At 49.0% G+C, this 22443-nt stretch overlaps 1 protein-coding gene across 4 annotated transcripts; it reads left to right on the forward strand.

Moving 5' to 3' along the window:
- The first annotated feature begins 4009 nt into the window (after window positions 1-4009).
- On the forward strand, window positions 4010-22443 carry LOC117731342 (semaphorin-3F-like). 4 transcript variants are annotated; one of them, XM_034533625.1, is made up of 17 exons: window positions 4010-4177; window positions 4467-4529; window positions 4848-4967; window positions 6208-6297; window positions 8018-8111; window positions 10092-10211; window positions 10429-10568; window positions 11480-11594; window positions 15972-16041; window positions 16164-16308; window positions 16515-16737; window positions 17826-17914; window positions 18122-18163; window positions 18868-19025; window positions 19332-19414; window positions 19669-19802; window positions 21936-22443. In XM_034533625.1, the coding sequence occupies exons 1-17, from the start codon at window positions 4088-4090 to the stop codon at window positions 22389-22391; spliced, it is 2232 nt and encodes a 743-aa protein (XP_034389516.1). In that variant the 5' UTR covers window positions 4010-4087; the 3' UTR covers window positions 22392-22443. The 4 variants fall into 4 exon arrangements, with proteins under 4 accessions (XP_034389516.1, XP_034389517.1, XP_034389518.1 ...); XM_034533626.1 differs by having other exon boundaries at window positions 19347-19414; XM_034533627.1 differs by lacking the exon at window positions 6208-6297.

The raw sequence follows: 22443 nt of genomic DNA on the forward strand, positions 1-22443 counted from the left end.
TATTGGGCGATAATTAAAATAAACCATCCGTATACTTTTGGCTATTTGGCTCCTTGTTTTACTGTTGCCCCCCCCCTCTTCAGGACTTCCCCTGCTCAACACATCGACATGGTGGCGGTGGCGGGTGTGAGATGTTTTAAGCGTGGCGTGTGGAAGGACGCACGGCGTTTTGTAAAAGCTTTAACATGCGTTGACAGTCTCACGAGTTTCCCCTCGAAGCATCTGTACATGTTTATGAACGCCAAGGGCGAATTACAGTCTTGCTACAGCCACATTACCACATTTCTCTCTCCCTTTATTGATGGCGGTTGGGATTTCAACAACATACATTATAAGGAAAATGTTTTGAAGAAGATTACCCATAACTCACGCTTCACAGTAGGCCTAAACCCCTATTTAGATGCTTTTAGGCTAAATTCTGTTTTACCAACTTCTCAAGAACTATAAAGTACAAGTAATAATGCAGTCCGGGAAAAAATCTGAAAATACTCAAGTAAAGTAACTCACAATGGTGCTTCGCTGCACTAACAAAGTACACTACAAGAGTCCCTCACACAACCTGCATGACCTGTCTCTCTTTACATCGGCTCGGATTAACACAGTTGGGGGGGGGGGGGGGCAGCACCTCGAGATGCTGCGAGAGAGGAGAGGATTGTTTGTCTCCAGCAGACTGAGGAGAGAGGACCGGATCGCCTCTCTCTCTCTCTCTCTCTCTCTCCTGGGTAATTATCTTGTCCCGTGTACTGCCGCCCATGCACCAGTCGTGTACATGAAAGATTGTAAAATGAGAAGAAGGGAAGAAAGAAAAGGAATACATCTTTACATCTCATTTCTTTCGCCAGTGCGTGGCGTACCAGCGTAGAGAAGGAAGTGAATGGGGACGGGGAGAGACGTTGAGTGCTGGGATCGGGTTCCCTCGCCGGCTTACTTTCACCTCTAACAGAGCCATTGCCATTCCACAGGGTGGGGGTATGGTGGGTGTGGGGGGCGGGGGGGAGCGCTGCGTTCCCCGCAAACAAAGCCCTCGCTGTGCGCGCACAGACCCCCCAGAGTGAACCCCGAGCGTACGCGTGGTAATGGGCTACTTTGAGAGTTTATCTGGCTCTAATAGACACACTTGCTCCCAGCCTCTAAATCTACAGGATAAGTCTGTGTGTGTGTGTGTGTGTGTGTGTGTACGGAAAATGCTCGTCATGCCCTAATGTGGCTGACAAAGAGCACGGCGGAGCCCTTCTTGTTAACAATGGTAATCTGCTACTGAGGGTATGTAGTAGCGTGTTGCGGGGGGGGGGGGGAACAGAGGATGGAGAGGGCGAGTCGAACGTACTGTAAATGTGGCTGAATGAGCAGATCAGGGATCAGCTGTTGGCTCATTTCTTCTTGCTAATTTGTTATTAATGTAGCAAAAGTATGCCTCCGCAAGCCCACACATTCCTCTTTTATCTTTTTCAGCGTAGCCCCTCCTTCCGCATCACTCTGGATCTGGCACCCAGACCCAGACCGGGTGTTTGGCTGGCACCGGCCTCAGTGCAGGGACCTGCTGGTCTTGTTTTCACAGCCGGCCCGACCCCCAGGGCGGCGGCGCTGCCATTATACGCCCTCTATGAACATTTCATTGGAGCACAATGCCATGTGCCTGAGGCGAAGGTTGACTTTGGGGCTGAGCTGAGAAAAGGCTGACAGCGAAAGGGAATGACGTCCAATAGCTAGACTTCCCACCACATGGCAGACTCCTTCCTTCCTTCCTTCTTTTTCTTTAGAACTCGTCTCATACGTTTGGCTTCGCTTTAAACAATACTTGCACGGTTTCTAGTTCATTCGTGGTGTGAAAGCAAACAGAGCGACCGCGATAGTGTTTATGTGTTTTTTTAATATCATTTTCATGTATTTAACTGCTTTTAGGTCAATTATGCACGCTTGATCCCTTCAGAAGCATTTCAGTCCTGCGTTAAACATCGGCCCTGCTGATGCCTGGGCGACATTCACCAAAGCTGTCCAATCATGGTTACATACCAGTCTGCATCGCGTCACTTTAAGTCCAAAAATTGTATTTAGGCTTCAGTCTGAGCTCCATATGTAAAAAAACTCATTCTTTCATAACAACAGGCCGAGGTTTTTCTGCAGGGTTTCGATTTCTTTGCCTCATCGCTCTCCCTGATGTCGTCTACATCGCAATCAGATACGGAGGACAAGGTGTGAGGAATGCAGCGTTTGGACATGCTGTGGAGTACGCTCGGACCAGAATATGCAAGTTATTGCGTGATTATGGGATTAGATTACGTTTCCTCTCCGTGGGTCGTGTCGTTGCTCGGGCGATGTCCGTGTTCCCCTCGTCAGCTGACAGGTGGTCCCACCCCGCTCTCTGACAACAAACACACACACCGAGGAGTCGCTGACAACCTGCTTCAGGAAGGGCTTCGACTGGCCTTTGGAATGCGTGTGCGTGTGTGTGTGTGTGTGTGTGTGTGTGTGTGTGTGTGTGTACAATGCAAAGCCATCCGGTGTGTTTCACTCTATCGGCACACACACATAAACACAGCTAGCGTGTATGGGGACTCATCATTCAACTTAAGTCTCCAACACAAATAATCACAGGGTCCGACCACATGTTGGACGTCCTCTGCCGTGGGCTCCGACAGCTGTCAATCACCTGGCGAGATCCGTAAAAAACATTCCTTTGGTGGGCACAGCTATTAAATCAAACTGTACAAATATAGCAAATCTAACTATCTTTGCTTATTGGCGTAACCCCTCCCGCGTTAAATTTAGACCTGGCAGGAAAGGCCGGTAATATCGGATTCAGTCGGGAGTCTGTTTGAAAAGGTCTGGAGATGGTGTTTATTTTAAGGCCCAATGGTGGACTCGTTCATTGGGCCTTGCATGCCTTGGTGTCCGGGCCTCTTCCCGCAGAAGTAGCTAACAACGTCACAGGAATGTTTCTCAACAACTGAACACGACTGCACACACAGAGCTCTCTAAAAACAAAAAACAAAAAAAACGTGTGGTTATCAGCTGCCCGAATCGTGAGATGATTCTTATTTTTACAAGTCTCGGGTGTTGCTTTTAAGGTCCGCCGCCCCACGTTGACGACGTTTCCCCACTAGCCCTCTTTTTTTTATTACACAGCGGCACTGATATATCATTTGTAAACAGTTAAACAAAGCTCACTATATTTGACAGTTTATCATCTGGTTTTCTCCTCCGCCACATTTCTTTTTGGCTGCTAAATCAACAGAAAAGAAACTCGGGTCGACCTCAAAGTGTGCTTCCCTGTTTCAGCTTTCTGTGCTCTGTTTGGTTGTAGAATGAAGCCAAACAGTGAAACGGGACTTTCCGGCTGTGAAACCTCTGTGTTTGCCCAACAACATGTGAGGGCCACCCTCCAATGCCTTTGTGTGTGTGTGTGTGTGTGTGTTTGTCTACGGTGTGGCGTGGGGCCTTTGCTGTCTTAGCAGTGGCCTCTCTGCCCCGTCTGTACACGGCTGCTGAACCGAGGAGAACATATCAAACAAACACTCCAAAGCAGCGCGAGATGAAGATCGGGTTGCTCTTGACATGCGAGGACTCGTCGACTGCATTGTGTTGCCAAAGGCGCTGACCTTTCAGGGTGAGGGGTCCAAAAAGGGTCTCAGTAAGCGTAGATCAACCTCACCCTGCTCTATATACGGGGGGGTAATCTGTAATAAACATATCTATCAGCCAATCTACCGCGTCTGTCTCTTCGGACTTCCGACTGGTAGCAACAGACCGCCATCGATGCCTTCCTGGGTCCTCTGATCCACTGAGGCGGTATTGAGCCATCAACACAGTGTGACAGACACTCAGTAGCACTTGTTTCTAACGTGCGGTGTTAAGTTACAGCGGTGTTGGTGGAAAACCATCAGATAACTCCACGCCGGGTATGCAGTAGCAGAACGAGGAATGTGCATGTTGTGCATGCATGTGTGTGTGTGTGTGTGTGTAAAATGTGCATGTTGCAGCTGTCATTAACGGGTATATTTGTGTCGCCCACACAGAGCTGAGATCCACGGGCACCGCTCACCACTTCGCCTACCTCCTCAACACGTCCGACTACCGGATCCTGCGCATGGACGAGGACCATGACCGCATGTACGTCGGCAGCAAGGACCACATCCTGTCCCTGGACCTCCATGACATCAACAAGGAGCCGCATATTGTAAGAACCCAGTAACGCTGGTGGTTGTTACACTGAGCCTTTACCTCAGCGCCACAAGGGCAGAATGTTCTGTTCTCGGGCCCCAGCAGCAGCCACGTTGGTCTGCTCACATCTTGTTTTTGTTGGAGTGCACTTTTTCTGGTGCCGGGTCATTAAAACTGTAATTGGGTTACGACAATCCCAACGGGATTAATATTAGCGGGTGGGAGACCCCATAAAGGCCTCTGATGTACTGTATAACCGGTTGGGCTGTAACCCGTAAAAAATGTCCTCTGTTCCCCCGTCGCAGATCCACTGGCCGGTGTCTGAACGGAGACGGATGGAGTGCCTCGTGAGCGGGAAGGACGCCAATGTAAGTACGCCGGTTGACAGCGCACGTAAGCTCGATTTACATCAACTCGATGGGTACGTCGCGTTTTCAAACGCTTCGCCTGAAAAGTGCACGGCTCCCATCATTGTGCACGGAGGAATCTGTAAAAAAAATCACCTGCGAGGTTCAGAATTGGCCCAGTAAAAGCGCTGGTTCCCTTCTGTCTCGCCAAGGAGACAGGAATGGATTGGCCCAGTCAATCCTCGCCATCCTCATCTCTGCCAGGGTAGCGAGCGAATGGCTTTTTCATTTAGATGTTTATTACAGTGCTAATTGACTCTCTGGTCTTTGTGTCTCCAGGAGGAGTGTGCAAACTTTATCCGCCTGGTGGAGCCGTGGAACCGGACTCAGCTGTACATCTGTGGGACTGGAGCCTACAACCCGGTCTGCACCTTCGTCAACCGCGGACGCAAACCTCAGGTTAGGTTTAAGGACTTGAGTAACGTACGAAGGAGGTTGTGTATATCTCCGTACGTCAGCTCAGCAAAAGTCTGCACCGTAGCGTGGCCTCTCGATGTTTTTATTTTGTTCTCTTACCCAATTCTTGCTCTCCATCCACCTTACGCTAGGTTCCCTTTACGATGTTCCTCCGTCATTAAGCCTGCTCGAGGTACCGTGTCTCCGCGTCTGGCAAAGCGACCGGGCACAGCTTCGCCAGCGCACAGCTGTCCTCCCCAGTGGGCCGTTAAAGCTACTCTGTTTAGTCTCAGACGTTTTTTAATGGGACCGCTTGAATTTACGAAACCAAGCCAGGCATCGCCACCTCGCGTTACTCCCCTTTAACACCTCTCACTATTCCTTAAATATCGCACTTGTTCCCTAATGATGACCAGGGGATATTTTTTTTAAAGGGGAAAAAAAATTATAAGTACATTTCCCATCTCCCTCGAGGTATACAGTACACCCAACCCCCTCCCCCCCCCCCTGTTGCATGCGGTTCCTACACGACCCTTCACTAACGAAGGGCATCCATCCACTCCCTCACCGATCCATCCACCCCTTCATGCATCCAGGCCACCCGCCAGCCTCTGCCATGTGAGACGTCGGGTAATTGGAAGTGGGAGCTCCCATTATGGGGTGCCGGTGGAATGTTCCCAGTTCCTCGTCCATTAATGAGAGGGGGGGGGGCTGTTTCTTTCTCCGTCGCGTCCCGCGGCCGCCTTTCTCCGGTGGGCGTCGACCGCGATTACAAAAACACAACAAGGCACACACTCCAACACCAACGCTCGCACACGCACACATCCTGCCACACGTGAAGGAAATGTTTTTTTGTTGTCGTTTTTTTATTTCAACATTCAGACTGATTGTTGACATTTGATCACCCCACCGCGGGGTGTCTTGTTAATTTCCCCGGTGCTTAAAGTAGGAGGAGCCTTGTTTTGCTTTAAAGGGGTCGCATACTGAGTCTTTATTGGATAGGGAACCATCTGGTCGACTAAATCTACACATGTTCCGTGCACAATCTTACACACACACCCACACACGTCTATATGTTCCTCATGCACTTCCATCCTATTAACATCAGCAATATTGGCTTTGAGGAGTTTCTCGCTCTGCCCTGAAGTTAGGACGGATTCAAGAGACCCACGTGGAGGTCAGGGAGGCCTGAACCTCTCCGGCGGCGTAACATCCAGCCTGTGCTACTGTCTCCTGTTTTTAGACGTCCATGTATCTGCAGATGGCCCAGGCCAGAGGAAGGGCTAGCCGCGCAGCTGAATCCATCGCGGTGCACGAGACACTCGGACTCAAGGTGCGATATGGCCCCCGCTCACTGCCCGGGCTCGCGGTCACCGGCGGCATGCTCACCAACTCTTTGTGTCCGTGCACATCACATGTCACCACCACCACCACCCTTAACTTGGCCACCACTCGCTTATCTCCGTAACATTTGGCATGCATCTTTTCCAGTCCGTGCACAACCTTAAAGTCTTGTGTAATGTAGGATTTGCATTTAATGTCATCTCATCTCATTTTTCCTTCCCCCCCCCCCCCCCGGACCCGTCATTGTCCATTTGTGCTTTGCATTTGTGTTAAATGACATATTTTGCATGAGAGCGGGGTTTTCAAGTGGAAATGGCTTCTCGGGGCTGCAAAGAAAATTAATTCTGTTGACTTTTGCTCAAATTCAATTAAAAAACGCTTTCACCGCTGCTCAATGCATGGCATATTCTTTTATCTTTTCTTTTTAAATGAAGCATATATTTAGCAGCGCTCACGAAACAACAGATAAGCGAGTCATTCATCCCGCTTATCTGAGACAATGCAGGATGTCCCACCCCATCAGCCTCCACCGCGGCGAGCCCTCCTCCACCTCCTCCACCTCCTCTAGGAATGTGGTGCAGTCTCTCCCACAGAGGCGGCAGGACTAGTCAGCATCTGATTTGACCCACTCCCACAGCGGGCTTTGTTAGCCCAGAGCAAACAGCAGCCATCTGTAGCCAACTAGCTGCGCGGCGAAGGAAATAAAGGAGCCGCATACTCCGACATGTCTGCGCTGTTTGAGCTCTCTGAAGAGACTCTTGTACGACATGAAGGTCGAAACCTTCGGTGATGTGCGGCAATTTTAAATGCTGTTGTTTTTTGTAAATCTTTTTATTACAAAATATGTCTATTTTATTTTTTTTACAGCGTGCTCCGGGTCACACGGTTCCCCTCTGGCGCACATCAGTGTTCGTGACCTTTTTTTTCTTTTACGCGTCAACATCTGCCGTGGCTTGGGAGTGAACTGCCGGCGCCTCCTTATTCGCACGAGCGGTATTTTTAATCAAAGACGAGTCGGGGATGGCACGAGGCCACGCGTGATCCAATGGAGTGGGGCTTTGGCACAGCGCCACATCGCGCTCTCCTGCTTTTCGTGCTGATAGACGGTGACAGAGAGATGTCTCCATCTCTGCACCCGTCGGGAGTTAAAAATATAGGGATTGGCCCGTGAGGCGTGGCTACAGGACATGTCATCGCATGCCACTGATTCACCCCCTCCCCCCCACCCCCCACCGCGCTCTCATTCGCATATTCCTGCCAATTACGTCTCCGGTGCGTGTGTGCATGTGTGCCACTAGCAGCGAGCGTCAGTCATCCAGCCACCGTCCCAGGTGTGTTGTTTCTGTGCTGGATTACAGGTGTCAGCAGTGCACAGCCACAGGCCCCACGAAGCTGAGAGATGTTTGGCATGCAGCTTGTTATGCCGAGCGAAGCGGCCCCGCGACACATTGTTCCCCCGCAGTAGAGCGCCGTACAGGAGGATTCCAATGTTCCTTGCTTTCCCCACCCGCATGTATTTTTCTGTATGAACGCACGCTCATTATTCTAATACTGCCATCTCCCATCAGGCCGCAGTAGGTCCCACGGGAGTCAGAGGGAGCACATTCTCTGCTTCACCCCCCCCCCCCCCACAAGGGAATCACAGCGACAAGATCAAAAGTGACGAATTTATTGCCGTCCTCCATGTGATTTCTTTTTTTCCATTTCAGGAAGAAATCTTTCATTTGGAGCCGGGCAAAGTGGAATCTGGGAAAGGAAAGTGCTCCTACGACCCGAATCTCAACAGCGTGTCAACTTTGATCAGTGAGTCTCTTCTGGGTTTGGTCACCTGAGGGTGTAGAACATATGGCTTGTTCATCTTTTGTTCCTCGTCCCTTCATACGGACTTCTCTCTGCTTCACATTTAGATTTTTGCCAAAGATTTTTATGGTCTGCCGTTGAAGAAGTCACGTAGTTCAGAGTCCTGTCCATCCTGAGCCTGTTTCCCACAGCGAGCTGCTTCAGCGTAATCATTAATATCCTCAGGAATATGTTTCTGTTTGGGCCGGAGATGCACATTAATATGTGGCTTCAAAACAAAATACTTTATATGTTGGGAAAGCTTTGATCTTCATTGCCATGTGTAAACAGTTTTATTTCCCACAGAGCCGGCGTTTTTTAATAGTCAAACAGTCATGCGCTCGCATAGTTTGCCATTTATATTTACAGACGGGTGACAAATGAAAGGGGGACATTTTTTTTTTTTAGGAATGCAGACTCTTCCGAATGAGTCTGATGGGTATAAAAATAATGTGGAAAAGAAAAGAAAAAAAACATTCATCGAGTTGAAAGAACGACGCTCGTTTCCCTCTCGGTGGAAAAATCGATGGCGAGGAGCAGCGAAGCAGAAAAAGTCATCGGACCCAAAATATCACGGCTCAGCCGAGCTTATCGCGTGTTGTTGGCGTTACCGAAGGCGGTGTCCTCTGGCCCTCCACCCAAGGGCACTCAGTGAGCCCCAGACCGCGCGGTGGGAGGCGATCTTCGGGGCAGCGGGGTGTAAATCACTGGCGACGCTTTCCCACATTAGCGCCCGTGAGCCGGCTGACCGGTATGGAACCGGTACTGTCACCCAAGATGGATTTGTCTCCCACTTCCACCAGTTATCGTCACACGAGGGGGACAGTGTAGTTAGTGTTGATAAGGATTGAGAACCCACGACAACAGAGAATAGCTCGGCTCTCCGCCGCATTAGACATCCCGTCGCCCGCGGACGTTTTAATGACGCCTCATCAATCTTCATGTAGCGCTGATGAGGACCATGACATTGACTGTCATGGTGGCGGGGACAGTGTTTTCTTGTTTCCTCCGGCTCACTCCTTCCCCCGGAGGCCTCTGACAGTCACACCTGCCGCCCGGTGGAGCCCTCACGGCAGCTGGAGGAGAAACACCTGACCTTCCTGTGGCTTAACAAGGCCGAGCACATGGATGTGCTCATATTTTACGTCTTTATGGAGCGCTGTTTTTTTTTTTGGCAAAGCTTCTTTTTTTTAAAACGTGTCCCTTAAATTCTTCGCGGTTTTCCCACAGAAACGTCCTGGAAAAAATGATATAATTTATTTCCAAAGACAAGGGGGATGTTTTCAGCTAACACAATGTGCTACATGAACATATTATGATTACGTTTTAGGATATACTGTATATATATATATTGGGATATTTAGCAGCGTATATCAGAGTTTAGAGCTTTGTCCAAACCAAACTTGGTTATTCTTCATCCTCAAATCCATTCTCTTGTAAAAACTGTTTGAATACAACTGTAATCAGGAATCTGTGTATAATACTGAGGCTAACTAGCTCTACCATGCAATATACCAACAATGCTCCAGATTATAATAGTCATCATTTGAAACGTGCTTCTGTTGACCTCTGTGTGAATAAACATTAATGTACCTCCGTTTTCATTGTAAGCTGCGTCATGTGACATTGACATACCAGAATGTGAAGAGCCTGACCGGGTCAGGATTAGTGAGCTTCCATTTTCACCTGTAATTATTAAAAAATGGCATCGTCCTTTTCCGGAAACCTTCCTAACAAATTACAGATGCACTATCAGTTCCTTTCTCGGACATTTTAAAGGAACATTAAATATAAATAAGTAGATGAAGACTTTGTCCCCCGTGAACCTTTGCGTTGTGGAAAAAGAGTCCCGAGAAGTCGTTTTGTAAATCTTCATCTCGAAATCAAAAAGTCGAGGGCGTCGGTGCGAAGTCATTTCACTGAACTGTTTCCTTTCTTTCTCAGATGGTGAACTGTACGCCGGCGTCTATGTTGACTTTATGGGGACGGACTCTGCCATCTTCCGTACGCTGGGGACAAAGACCGCCATGCGAACGGATCAGTACAACTCCAGATGGCTCAACGGTACGCGTCCTCCGGCTTGCGAAGCCTTCCGGCTCCGTATCCAAACGGGGGGGGGGAAATGAACAAGATGTGTTTAGAATCCCTCACCTAGTGATAAACAGGAAACGCTCCAGAGTTTATGAAAGATTTCAGCCAGATGTTTTCCCCCCCTCCGCCTGAACATCTCACCGCCTCTTCTCCCCCCCCCCCCCCCCCCCCCTCCCTCCCCCACCCACAGACCCCACTTTCATTCACGTTCACCTCATCCCCGACAGCGCGGAGAGAAACGACGACAAGCTGTATTTCTTCTTCCGGGAGAAGTCCTCCGAGATGGGCCAGAGTCCCGTGACCCAGTCCCGTATAGGACGCATCTGCCTGGTGTGTACACAGTGAGCAGCGTGTTTGTTTTTGGGGTGTAAACATAATGAATAGAAGAAAGAATACCCTGCAACAATATGAAAGAAAACAGGCCCGGAGGCTCCCGAGGCCAACGAGTGTTTGGCCAACGCTGACATGCTGGAATCCACATGTGTCTTTAACCTTCCTGTCTACAATGCATCCTTCTGTCTGGGGAGGTTGCCCTCTGACCTCTGACCCCGCGATCTTCTGACCTCTTCTCCCCCGGTAGTCCGATAACACTTTAAAGCTTTAAGTGTACATGGTGGCAAATAACTCACTGCCTTTTAAAATGCTCTCTTTTGGAGACTTCCTCCACACAAAAAGCGGAGCGACTGACGCTGTTCACTTATGGATTCCCGTGCATATGTGAGCATTGCGGTCGGGGTGCGTATGAGCTGTTCCTCCCTTGTGATTATTTGAGGGGGTCAGGTGCCCCCCTCTCAGTGGGCTCCGTCGGGCCTCCCGGGTCTTGTCGTTTCCTGCTTTGCCACACATCTGGACACCCTTACTGCCACTCACTGCACACAGAAATACACTGTACATCCACCCCCTTTAGAGTAGAATCATACAATATACACGCGCCCTCTAAAGACGCTGATTATGGAAGAGGAATCCAAAGCTCATACTGGTCCCAGCTTCTTTCTTACTGGGATAGATTCTGGCCTCGCTCCATCACACAGATGGAGGAGTCTGAAGAGGAGGAGACGGTGTTTACCATCTCGCCGCCCTTCCTCTTCGCTTCCCGGATATACAGTATAGTGTGTGTGTGTGTGTGTGTGTGTGTGTGTGTGTGTGTCTGTGTGTGGGTGGCTCCACCTGGGTTTGTTTGTCAGTAGGGAGGATGTGACTTCAAGTGAGTGACGGAGAAAACTGTGCTCTTCCAAATACAGAATGATGACGGAGGCCACTGCTGTCTGGTCAACAAGTGGAGCACCTTCCTGAAGGCCCGGCTCATCTGCTCGGTGCCGGGCGCCGACGGCATGGAGACGCACTTCGATGAGCTCCGTGAGTACAGAAGGGGGGGGGGGGGGGGGGGGGACAGACTGAGACTGCGCTGTGGTTCCTTTTTCCCCGTTTTCAGTTGAAGTCACGATCTACGGGTCACTCCGTGTGGGTTTATTCTGCGTGTCATTTGGTAAAATGTCAAATCGCTTTTACGACCGAAACGCATTTATATTCACGGAGGTTTCATGAATGCTCTTATCCTTGTTGTTGTTGTTGTTTTGTTTGTTTTCTTAGTCAAGAACTTTTGTCACGAGCTGAGAGAAACTGCATCTCTCCTTCGGGCAGTTAATCATTTTGACAGTATCGAGTGGCGAAGAGAGAAAAAAGACAAAAGTGACACGGCTGGATTTATTTTCAGACATATTCATTTTCAGGCTCCTGTCACGTATGATCACATCTGAAAATATTAAGTCGAGAATACTCCGCTCAGACTGCAGGGTCTGTTTCTACTGCAGCACCTGCCAAGAGTGTGCATGCACGCACGCACACACACACACACACACACACACACACACACACACACACACACACACACACACACCACAGCCCATATGGCAGCCCACTCCCATCCCTCGGCCCATACAGCGTACTGTAATGAGAATGACACACATGCTCCACCGTAGAAGTCTTTTTTCTTTCGAGACGTCTTAAACATCTTCTTTTTTTTTTGTTGGTGTGCGTAGAAGAAGGCGGCGGATCGGATGGCGTAGCAGGAATGTCTGTGAGTGTGAGACTATTAGCCTCTCCAGAGGGAAGCTCTTTCCCCCTTTCTGTCTCGCTGGTTTAAAATAGAGCCAAATAGTGATAGGGGACTGATGCGTGAGACAACTGTTGCTCTTGAACTAATCTCAAGAATGAAAAGTGCCATGCCCGTTTTTTTCTTCTTTTTTTCGGTGTCTCTTGATGTCTTGACACATTCATAGCTTTTATCTCAAACTGCCTGCGGTCCTAAAAAGCTTCTTTTTTTTTTTTTACTGGTGACATTTTATTTCATCCTGCTATGAAAAAACTGAAAAAGGGACAGGCTCCAAAGAAATGTGTTGTGTGTGTGTGTGTGTGTGTGTGTGTGCAACGAAATGATGTGAGAACGGGTCTGAGTGTGAATGGGCCCACTTTGGGGTTCTGCTGGCCAGGTCAGTGTTGACATGGGCGTGCTGTGAAGACTGGCTTTTGTGACGGACTTGGAGAGGCGTCAGTGTTTGGCACTGTTTGGCTGTGTGTGTGTGTGTGTGTGTGTGTGTGTACTAAGCTGGTGAAGGCCCAAGGACAGGCATGACAGGGTGGACATGCCCATAGAGAAGACAGCACATGTCAGTGTTGCAGAGCCAAGGACTCCCGGAGGGGACAGCGCATTTGGAAATGATTGAGTTTCATGCTAATGGCTTCAGAGTGTGTGTGTGCAGAGGGGATTTTAGGATTTCTCAAGGTCAAATTGGTCTTTAACTAGCACATTGATTGTTTGTCATTGAAGGAATAGTTGGACACTTGGAGAAATGTGTCTAAAGTTCACTCATTTTCACATCATATATGGATTATTTGATCACTGCAAAAATAACCTAAGGACAGTGCTATGCTATCTATTTGACCCCATTTCCTGTATCTATGCTAAGCTAACTGGCTGCTGGCTTTGGCTTCATATTGACCGTACGGATAAAGGGTGCATCAATCTTCTCGTCAAACTCTTGGCAAGAACGCTTATAGGCATCTTTCCCAAAATGTAAAACTTCTTCTACAGACTACATATGGCAAGTCGTCAGGAGGCAGTGTAGATGCATTACACTGCACAGCCAGTTCAGAAAGATCAGGTAGTCACGCTCCAGTGAATAGATTCATGCAACTTTCTTTAAGAGTTTTAATCAAATTACTCTACAAGTCAGCACTGGGAAGTTTGTTGAAATATCCAGGTGTTGAAGTCCTATGCAGAAAGGCATTATGGTAAAGCACGCCTGAGACCTGGGGAGTTTTTACAGTTGGAATAAAGCCCGATTGGCTCTACCTGAATGACCCACGGTGATTTAAAACACGTGTTGAAATGTTCTTTTTTTTCTTCTTTTTTGTTTTACTTGAAGAGACAAGAATGAAAAAAGCTCGTAAAACAAGAAGCTTTAAAACAAGTCAATAATCGATTAAAAGGCAGAGAGCAAGCAGAACATGAAACGGGATGTATGGCAGCTGAGATTTTATTGCCATTCAAACAGGAGAAACGCCGGCCGTGGAATATGGAACCTTTTTCTAGCTGTTATTACCACACAAGGTCCCCCGGAGCGAGTCATCGCCGCCCCGTCACAAACACTTTTATTGCAAAGCACATAGCTCCTTTTTTTCCACGTCTTCATGAAGCCTTGATCTGTTCTTAGCTGCCGTCCGGACGGCTCTATCTTGGCCTCGCCGGTACCTTGTCCGCACGCTCGCACGCTCACGTGTTCTTGCGTGCGGATCGCGTATTTTCTGCCGAACAACAGCTGTATGCCTTGACAAGGATCGTCTGTTGTGTGACACCCGTAGCAGCTCGTCGTGCCGCTTCCATGCTAACCCATGACCGTTCCACCGCTCCGGCTGTGGCAGCTGTGGAGGATGGCGTGGTGGTGGTGGTGGTGTGTGTGTGTGTGTGTGTGTGTGCATGTGTGAGTGTATATGGGTGTAGCTTCTGAGAAATAAGCACAATGTGCCTGCTATCTCTGAGCTTCATCCTTTTCCTCCAGCAATGAGATCAGGGCTGCAGACAGTCCCCAGAGGAAGGCTTGACTGAGCAGACTCTCTAATGTGGACATGGACCAGAACCCGGCAGCTCAGATTCAAAGGCAATGCTCACTCACTCCATGTATCATTCTATCTGCATAGCAGGCTGACAGATGATTTCTCATGGTGGTCGATATGGTACCGCGAGTGCATAAATCTTTTTTTGCGTGGATCGGTTCTCCTTCTGTTTCCACACTTCACACCAGCTCTAATAACCATATTTTTTAGCTTGATCCCTCCGGCTCTCGCTTGTTGACTCTCTCACAAGTCACGTCTTTCCTTGCGCAACTAGGCCGGGAGCGCATTCTCTGTTTCTCACCGACGGCCCTTGTCCTATTGTTGGCGGTGAACGACGCCTATTGGGACATGTATTTAGGTCAGGTACCGAACAGGGGAGAGACTTATCACCCATCACATTTAGCTCCTCTCCTTTGTTGCTATGGACCTCCCTTCAGTATCAGCAAAAAAAAAGGATTCTCGTCCAAATGTCAGAGCGTTGGTGATTTGGAGACCTCCAAGAACTGGCTTCGGAGCGTGCGATGCAGATGTCTTTTGGCAGAGAAGAGACGTTTCCGATGAGATGAACTGCGGGGGCAGCAAGAGGACAACCCCTGCACGTTTAAAATGTTCGTCTCCTCGGGCGCAGTCTCAGGTGTTTTCAGCGCTCACCTTTCGAGACTGACGGTAAATAGCGTCGCTCTGTGTCTGACGCTGTGATTGGTTGAGGTGACGCCAATAAAACCTTCGCCGTGCTAACTTTCCCGAGGCCACGGTTCAGTTTCGATCGCTGTGGTTTTACGCCGACTGTTTCCGTCTTCAGGGTATGAGAACGGCTGGAGGGCTGTTAGAAGGGGCTCACTTTTTTAAAATTTCTGTGATGCATATATTATATTATGCACAAAATGGCCGCGGATGTGATCTATATCTGTGTATTATTGGTTTTCTATTTAATCTTGACTTCAGGTCATGCTTAATTGAGCCGTTAGCATTGGCTGTAGAGTCTACAGCCATGCTAACGGCTCAATAGCAACAACGGCTAACGACCACAATAGCTCATAACAAGACTAACAGTCTACAGCCATGCTAATGGCTCAATAGCCACAACGGCTAACGGCCACAATAGCTCATAACAAGACTAACAGTCTACAGCCATGCTAATGGCTCAATAGCCACAACGGCTAACGGCCACAATAGCTCATAACAAGACTAACAGTCTACAGACTGTTAGTCTTGTTATGAGCTATTGTGGCCAAGCTGATGGCATTTAGTCGCCCACGTCCACGCAGATAAGCAGCACAATGCTCACATGACCTTTACTCTTTTGATGCAATTATGGATTTCTGGGACTCTCACAGAAGCATAAAGACATAACAAAAAGATCACACTTTGCTCAGTATCCAAAATCCAGATGGTGGTTTTCCATGTGTTTTCAACAAAGATGAAGTTTCAGCCTCTTTTTGTAGAGCATCAGTCCTTTCTGATGAGGTGTAACCTAAAGGTCTCCTCTGGCTAAGAGAGGGTTGGATTGACTGAAAGCTGTGTAAATATTAGTAAAGAAGTGCTTGTGCTGTGGAGCGTGATGTTTCCTTCACCCGGGTTCTGTTTGCACTGACATGATTTCTCTCGACTCTCTTACAGGAGATGTTTACATCCAGCCAACACAGGACACAAAGAATCCCGTGATATACGGCGTCTTCTCCGTCTCTGGGTTAGTGTGCTATACCGGATACTGTATATGAACAACACCTGTAACGGGCCTCTGTTATAAGTTGTTTTTTAAATATGTTAAACACTTCCTGACCTTTCTCTGCCCTGACTTTGCGCTCACAGCTCCGTCTTCAAAGGCTCAGCAGTGTGTGTCTACTCCATGGCTGACATCCGCATGGTCTTCAACGGACCATTCGCCCACAAGGAGGGTCCCAATTACCAGTGGGTGGCCTACTCCGGGAAGATCCCCTACCCCCGACCCGGCACGGTGAGTTTTCACATTCACGCTGACACGTGAATCCCACAGCAATCTGGCATAACACCAGTTTTTTTTCTGCTGACACAGACCTCGAACGGAAGCCATTTGAACCTGTTGCAGGCGTCAGCATCACCACGTGTGCTTTTCTTTTCTTCTGTGACGATGTCAATTATTATTTTTCATGGGTTTTTTGAACGCTTCTGTCTCTCTTTCAGTGCCCCGGGGGTACGTTCACCCCGAACATGAAGTCCACGAAGGACTATCCAGATGAAGTGATTAACTTCATGAGGAATCACCCCGCCATGTACAACGCCGTGTACCCGGTACACAAGCGCCCCCTGGTGGTTCGGACCAATGTGGACTATGAGTTCACCACCATCACTGTGGACCAAGTGACAGCTGCAGACGGCAACTATGAAGTGCTCTTCTTAGGAACGGGTGGGTGTTTTGTGGCACAATTGATTTTTGTTTGATGGAAACGAGGGGAAAGAGACAAATATTATATTACATTACAGCTTAGTTAGGTTTTTTTCCCCACATGAAGTCAGTCCGAACACATTACCCTTTGATCAGAGTCAGAAGGATGAATGACAGTGTCAGTGAGAAGCTGAATAATGAAGAAAGAAATCCCATGTAAGTGGAGGCCTTGTCTCCCCTGCAATCATTTATCATGACAAGAAAAGCATTCTTTCCCTTTTGTGCTCAAGTGGAAATGGAACCAATCAAAGGGTTTGTAGCTCACTCTCTTCATGTGAAGTAAACAACAGGAGATCTGTACCTGGAGGGCAGGGGTGGATCAGCAAGGGGGGGGGGGGGGGGGGGGGGGGGGGAGAAACAGGGGGTAAGGAGAGGAGAAGGAGGGGTGGGGGGGGGAGTACAGTTAGGACATCCATCACCCTCATCTCGCTCGCTGGTGTAAGATACATTATCTGTCTGTCTCTCTGCAAGGCCTTGAACCTTTAATAAGGCCCCAGTGTGTCGGCAGCAGCCACCACACAGGATGCAGCCCTCACGTGTTGCACTCGACGCCCTTTGTTCGTCCTCATGGGGAGGAGGGCGCTGGGGTTTGTGTGCCGCGGGAGGGCCGCCGTAGAGGAATGTCTGTCCTTTCAGCCGCTGTCAGAGGCAGCCATTCAGCTCAATGCAGAAGTCATAATAAATCTCAGAGGAATGCCGAAATCAAACATGCCAGGGAGGGGCCAGGGGGATGTCTTACGGCATCCAGATGAACGGCTCAAGGCGAGGGGGGGGCGGAGGATGACAGAAGGGGTTCGTCATAGTGGCGGCGGTGAATAACGCTAAGTGGAACGGAGCCTCGTCGTCATTGAGTAAAAAGGTTAAATCGGAGAGAGAGAGAGAGCCACGTCACGGAGGTGAAGAGTACAGTGGAGCCTGTTGATAGGTGGATTATCCCCTTGTTGGAGGCCGCTGAGAGAATCCGATGGGGCAGCCGAGGGGCTGTTGACAGGCGGAGGGGTTGTGAGGTTGCGGGTATGAGGCTGACGGGTGTACGTTGTGGTCCACAGACAAGGGAACAGTACAGAAAGTCATCGTTCTGCCCAGAGATGACCTGCAGACGGAGGAGCTGGTCCTTGAGGAGGTAGAGGTTTTCAAGGTGAGCTTCCAGACCTCCGCACTTCTATCCCTTCTTTCGACAATGCATCACACGGCCTTCTTTGCACAACCCATCTTTGTTTTCAAACTCACACCTTCCCCCTTTTGTCACGAGTCTCTTGTCCTTCCTGGTCGTCTGCATTTTGCTTATTGCTCTCTCCATACATATCTGTCGACGTCCTCACGCTGTGCTCTTTTCTCCATCAAGGTCCCGACTCCAATTACGACGATGAAGATCTCATCCAAAAGAGTAAGCGTGATTGTCTTAACCTTTTGCTCACGCAGAGAGAAAAGAAACCGTCTTCCAAAGAAAGGTCAACATGTGCAGCTGTGCTTCAGCGTCGCTTCCCGTCATAATTCATAGTAAAGCTGCCCGAGGGAGACAATGAAGAGAGGCATATGGGAAAGACGCTTTCAGGGTGTCTTGTTATCTTTCAGCGTGATTAAAATACGCGGCCTCGACTGCATGCTGTGACATCGTTCCTCAGACGGAGAGGTCGTGTTTCACACGGCGTGCCAGAGCGCCAGATTCCTAACCGCTGATCGTAGAGTTACGATGGCAACCCGATAGATATGAGCTGAATATTCTCCCAGGTTTACAGGTTTACACGTACTGCATGACATCCATCTGGGTCTGTGAACGTCTTTGTGTGGGAGCGAAAAATAATGGCCAAAAAGATTGTAATCTCATGAGCCACTGAAATCTATATTTTTAAGGTTTCACAAATGCAGAAGAAAGGGAGCTTCTTGAATTATCGCAATTACATATAGTTTTTGAATTTAAAATACATATGTCGCGTGGAAATAAAGATTCTGCACAACTTGCAAACTGACTTCTTGAAAGTTTCGATAAGGACCGTCATTTGCCGTCATTGGGCTCTGGTTGCCAGCCGTCCTTCCCGTGTCCTTCTTGTCTCGCGTCTAACGCCGTGTTCTCCGTCCTCCTCTCAACAGCAACAGCTGTACGTGTCCTCTGCCACCGGGCTGACCCAGCTGGCCCTCCACCGGTGTGACGTGTACGGCGAGGCCTGCGCCGACTGCTGTCTGGCCAGAGACCCTTACTGCGCCTGGGACGGCAAGTCCTGCTCGCGGTACTCCGCCTCGCAGAAGAGGTGAGCGCCGACTCGCCGTGAGCCACGCCGACCTCACCGCTAACCGCTGACTCAATCGGCTCGTTGGATGACGTGTTTTAAAATTGCACATAGTCTATGGGTAAAGTGTGGTTTAATAAATCATGCACTCGTGGTATTTTTACAAGTGTGACCGGCGAGCGATGTAAATGCACGGGCTTGTCATGACGTAATTGGCCGGCGGTTTAAACGGGACGCTTTAATGGCCGCTTGTACTGTCGAATGGCTTCGGATGGCTTTGCGGTGGCTTTATGTTGTTTTTTTCTCTCTCCTCATTCGGCAACACTGGTCTGACCCCTTTAGACGTAGCCGGCGGCAGGACGTCAAGTACGGGAACCCCATCCGCCAATGCCGAGGCTTCAACTCTAACAGTGAGACCACCTTTTTATTCTACAGTTTTCTTCCCGTTGCTTCTAATTGTTTATTAATAACGACACGTCCTATTACTGCTGCTGCTGTAATGACCATGTTCTGGCAGCTTCATGGTAATCGGTGACAGGACTTCGATTCGCCACAACTGATGTTCTGGTTGTAAGGAGCTCATGGTAATGAGTGTTTTGGTTGCTATGGAAATGAAATCCCACCCCTTACTCCCTCTCTCTCTGCCCCCACCCCCCCCCCGCAGCCAATAAGAACACTCTGGAGATGGTGCAGTACGGGGTGGAGGGGAGCAGCACCTTCCTGGAGTGTCAGGCCCGCTCTCCACACGCTCTCCTCAAATGGCATCTGCAGAGAGATAACAGCGACCGCAGGAAAGAGGTGACGCCTTGGGGTTGTTTTTTTACACCAAAGAGTTATGGAAGTGTCGTTTTACTCAAATTCGTATATATATTCATGCAATGAGAAGCACAATATAAACCCTCCTGAGCATTTCCACGGATGAACGGGACAAATGTTGGAGGGTTTTCCATCGGGCGGCGCCCGGCATTTCATTTCAGTTGAGATTGATGAGGTGGAGATTTAAAACGCAGTACGACACATTTGAGAAATGACCCCGGTGTCATTCTTCTTCTGATTCCCTGTTAACGAGATTAAGCGATTCAGGCTCTGATTGGACGACTGTCCTCGGGCCCAAGGGAAGGACACATATAGCCCTCTGCTTCGATCTATATCCCCGAGGCACTAGTTAAAGTTTTATTGTGACGCCGCGTAGTGGTGCCGCCTCTCTTTTATTGACCATTCTGGTGGATGGGCTCTATTCCCACAGGCAGGGCCGACTTAGCCGCTGCCTTGCTCTTCTGATTCTGAGCGGGTCCTTATCAGCTTCCTCGGTGTGGAGAGAGAGTGAATCCTCGAGTTACAGTTTGATCCCATTGAAATCTATAGTTTTGCTTAAGGATATTAATCCACCAGACTGACTGAGAAAGTAGGGATGTAACCAAATACCTTATGTTAAGTCTTTGTAGGAGTATCCCCACCCCTCCCCTTCACTGACTTTTCCCTTGATAGACTCACTTTTGGACACTCCCCATCCGTAGTGCTCACTCAGATTTAAACCCAGAGACGTCATGTACATGCACAGGTGTCAAGATCTGAGATGTCCTGTTAGGATGGACGCTCCGTATAACTTCTGATCTCGATAGTCAAAAAGAAGGTGCAGACGGTTTTAAGTTCAATACTCATTCACAAAACACTTTTTTAAAATCAGTTTTTACTCGCTGTTATTCATCTCATGATCAATATTGAAGCCAGGCAGCATGACAATAGGTACGCTGAAGTTAGGGAATCAATGTGTCAACAGTGTAATACAAATGATGCTTTATTATTTGATTAATTTAGGTGCATGGTTATAAACTTTAACCTGTGTGTTTTGTTACTGCGCACATATATTTATATATATATGCATTATTAGTAGGATAAACCATTCAACACAGAAAATTAAACAATATAGATGTTTAACAACTCTCTGCTCAGCCTCACCCACTTCCAGCATAAATCCATACAAATACAAATACAGATCTGTGTGTCACTGTACCCATGGTGCACAGGAGACTTTACCCAACTTTAGCCATGGTGCACAGGAGACTTTACCCAACTTTACCCATGGTGCACAGGAGACTTTACCCAACTTTAGCCATGGTGCACAGGAGACTTTACCCAACTTTACCCATGGTGCACAGGAGACTTTACCCAACTTTAGCCATGGTGCACAGGAGACTTTACCCAACTTTACCCATGGTGCACAGGTGACTTTACCCAACTTTAGCCATGGTGCACAGGAGACTTTACCCAACTTTAGCCATGGTGCACAGGAGACTTTACCCAACTTTAGCCATGGTGCACAGGAGACTTTACCCAACTTTAGCCATGGTGCACAGGAGACTTTACCCAACTTTAGCCATGGTGCACAGGTGACTTTACCCAACTTTAGCCATGGTGCACAGGTGACTTTACCCAACTTTAGCCATGGTGCACAGGTGACTTTACCCAACTTTAGCCATGGTGCACAGGAGACTTTACCCAACTTTAGCCATGGTGCACAGGAGACTTTACCCAACTTTAGCCATGGTGCACAGGTGACTTTACCCAACTTTACCCATGGTGCACAGGAGACTTTACCCAACTTTACCCATGGTGCACAGGAGACTTTACCCAACTTTAGCCATGATGCACAGGAGACTTTACCCAACTTTAGCCATGGTGCACAGGTGACTTTACCCAACTTTAGCCATGGTGCACAGGAGACTTTACCCAACTTTAGCCATGGTGCACAGGAGACTTTACCCAACTTTAGCCATGGTGCACAGGTGACTTTACCCAACTTTACCCATGGTGCACAGGTGACTTTACCCAACTTTATCCATGGTGCACAGGTGACTTTACCCAACTTTATCCATGGTGCACAGGGTGTCACATCACAGGTGTTTTCACGAGCTGTCTTTTTCTCCTCAGATGCGCTCCGACGGTCGCATTCTGAAGACGGAGCAGGGTCTCCTGCTGCGGTCTCTGCAGCCCTCTGACTCCGGCATGTACCAATGCACGGCCACGGAGAAGAACTTCAAACACACGCTGGTCAAGCTGCAGTTGGTGGTGCTGTCGAGCCGGGCCGTCAACAACGTGCTGGTGGAGGGCGGAGGAGGGCTGGCGCTGTCCTCCGCGCACTCCAGCAGCACCCAGTGGACCCCCAGCACGGGCCAGTACAAGGACCTGCTGACCATCCTGAGCCAGCCGGAGATGAGCCTGATCAATCAGTACTGCCAGGACTACTGGCAGTTCGGAGACCCGCTGCTGGGCGCCCTCAAGGCCAAAGACCTGAAGGAGCTCAAGGAGCAGAAGAAGCCTCGCAACCGCCGGCATCACGGGGAGGGGGAAGAGGAAGAGGAAGAGGAGGAGGAGGTAGAGACATGAGGAGCCCAGTTTTGTGTGTGAAACACCCTCAACCCCCCCCCCCACCCCCCAC

Source organism: Cyclopterus lumpus, chromosome 5 (genome assembly GCF_009769545.1).
Source record: "Cyclopterus lumpus isolate fCycLum1 chromosome 5, fCycLum1.pri, whole genome shotgun sequence".
In the NCBI taxonomy this organism is placed as follows: Eukaryota; Metazoa; Chordata; class Actinopteri; order Perciformes; family Cyclopteridae; genus Cyclopterus; species Cyclopterus lumpus.